The 2,154-nt window shown below is 38.9% G+C and overlaps 1 protein-coding gene across 1 annotated transcript in view; it reads left to right on the forward strand.

The window, feature by feature from the left end:
* LOC140988180 (phosphoribulokinase, chloroplastic-like) overlaps positions 1 to 1,697 on the forward strand; it is a 2,682-nt gene extending 985 nt beyond the window's left edge. The window contains exons 2-5 of the mRNA XM_073457155.1: positions 422 to 506; positions 632 to 716; positions 891 to 1,135; positions 1,255 to 1,697. Of these exons, the coding sequence (XP_073313256.1) occupies positions 422 to 506; positions 632 to 716; positions 891 to 1,135; positions 1,255 to 1,506 (667 nt within the window). The 3' untranslated portion in view covers positions 1,507 to 1,697. The remainder of the gene's footprint in view (positions 1 to 421; positions 507 to 631; positions 717 to 890; positions 1,136 to 1,254) is intronic.
* The last annotated feature ends 457 nt before the right edge of the window (positions 1,698 to 2,154 follow it).

Below are 2,154 nucleotides of genomic sequence, written 5' to 3' on the forward strand. Positions count from 1 at the left end.
TGTGTGTGTGTGTGTGTGTGTGTGTGTGTGTGTGTGTGGAAGAAAGAAATCGTGTTATCCATAATTGTATGGTGGAGGAATCACGATATTCTCAGCTCATATTTAAACTGACCCATGCGTCAAATTACGGGCCATGCAGTGCTTATCCCTATTTTTTGCCTTTTATCAGATTCAGAGTACTACATCACTGATTTTTATTTATACAATTTATACAATATGATATTACCAATCCAAGAATCGTTTTTCTAAAACCCGTTTTTGCGATTTAAAATAACTCGGAAAACATTATCATATTCGGTCAAACCATGGAATTTTGAATTTATTAGATATTATTGTATTTTAAATTACAATATCAGTCATCGTGAAAATCCTTAATCCACTTGTATAAGATCGAATGACCGATATCATTGTTTGATTAAAGGTATGATGCGCGAGTTAGAGATCTCTTGGACTTCAGCATTTACTTGGACATCAGCAATGAAGTTAAATTTGCTTGGAAAATTCAGGTAACTAATCACGACTCTTCAAAATTATAACATGTATTGGTTTCTTCTTGAATACCCTCAAATCAATTATCAAAGGTAATTAAATTTAATATCTGTATTCTCTCTGTTGATCGATGGAAATGAAGAGAGATATGGCAGAAAGAGGACACAGTCTTGAAAGCATCAAAGCTAGTATCGAAGCTCGGAAACCGGATTTTGACGCTTATATTGGTAATCTTTCTTACCTATACGTACATTTAAGGGACCATGGCATGAGACGATGATCTAAAGGTGATAATATAACTAGTGCTTTATAGTCCGACGGTCGCCTCAATATCCCATTGTAATAAAATCCATCCACCCCCGAATCAAGATATATATCGATCACGGTTTCGATCTGTGCAGATCCCCAGAAGCAATATGCAGATGTGGTTATAGAAGTGTTGCCCACACAACTGATACCGGATGACAACGAGGGAAAGGTATTGAGAGTGAGGCTGATAATGAAAGAAGGGGTGAAGTACTTCAGCCCCGTGTACCTATTTGATGAAGGATCCACTATCAACTGGATACCTTGCGGAAGGAAGCTCACATGCTCCTACCCCGGAATCAAATTCGCCTATGGCCCCGATACTTTCTACGGCAACGAGGTATCACTTCACAACCAAGAATCTTTAGTATATACAATCACCTTCCCCTACATGCATGGGTATAACACAAGACAGATTCCCATTTACGGTTTGGTGTAAATTAAAGAGGTGTGGTGCAGGTCTCGGTGTTGGAAATGGATGGCCAGTTCGACAGACTGGATGAACTCATATACGTTGAAAGCCATCTGAGCAATATCTCGACTAAATTCTATGGAGAGATCACTCAACAAATGTTGAAGCATTCGGATTTCCCCGGCAGCAGCAACGGAACAGGTCTGTTCCAAACGATTGTTGGCTTGAAGATCAGAGACCTATACGAGCAAATTGTCGCAGTCAGGGCTGCAGCACCTGTGGCAGCTTCAAAGGCCTGAGAAAATCCCGAATTTTTCTATATTCTTTTTGCTGCCACCTTGTTGTTTTCGATGGAGTGAGGTTGAGAAATTCCCGGTTGTATATTTAATTTAAGCTGGAAGTATGTGGAGACTTGTAAACTAGGGAAACGGAAGCTTATAATTAAGCCATGTTTGAGGGTTTATAGAAACTTTGGAAAAAGTTCCTATTTGTAAGATTGTGACTGATGATGGTCGGGTAAATTGGATAAATTAAGATGACGATTTACCGAGCCGGAGAAGTTTTTCCCAGGGACGTGAGTTCTCGGGCCGGTAGTTCTCGGACTAAAGAATCTGCACACTTAGAGAACAATGAACGTTAGTTGGGTGTCGGAGAGTTATCTGGCGTGACCACTCCGATAATCAAGTGAGTAAAAAAGAAAGATAAAATATGCGTATCTCGATTGCTTGTGGAAGATTTTTTCTATCTATATAATCAAGCAAACATGGGTATTTATTGGAGAAAAAATATATATATATATATATTTTTACTCTATGGAATCAAGCAAACCTTGCTACTTAATACTTATGGCAAGATGACTGTTCATGCCCTGTCATATGACACTATAATATCTGACACTCTAAACTGCTTTTAGTCTAATCACATCATCCCGACGCGTGCTTAATGAC

The sequence above is a fragment of the Primulina huaijiensis genome, chromosome 11 (genome assembly GCF_012295235.1).
Source record: "Primulina huaijiensis isolate GDHJ02 chromosome 11, ASM1229523v2, whole genome shotgun sequence".
Taxonomy (NCBI): Eukaryota; Viridiplantae; Streptophyta; class Magnoliopsida; order Lamiales; family Gesneriaceae; genus Primulina; species Primulina huaijiensis.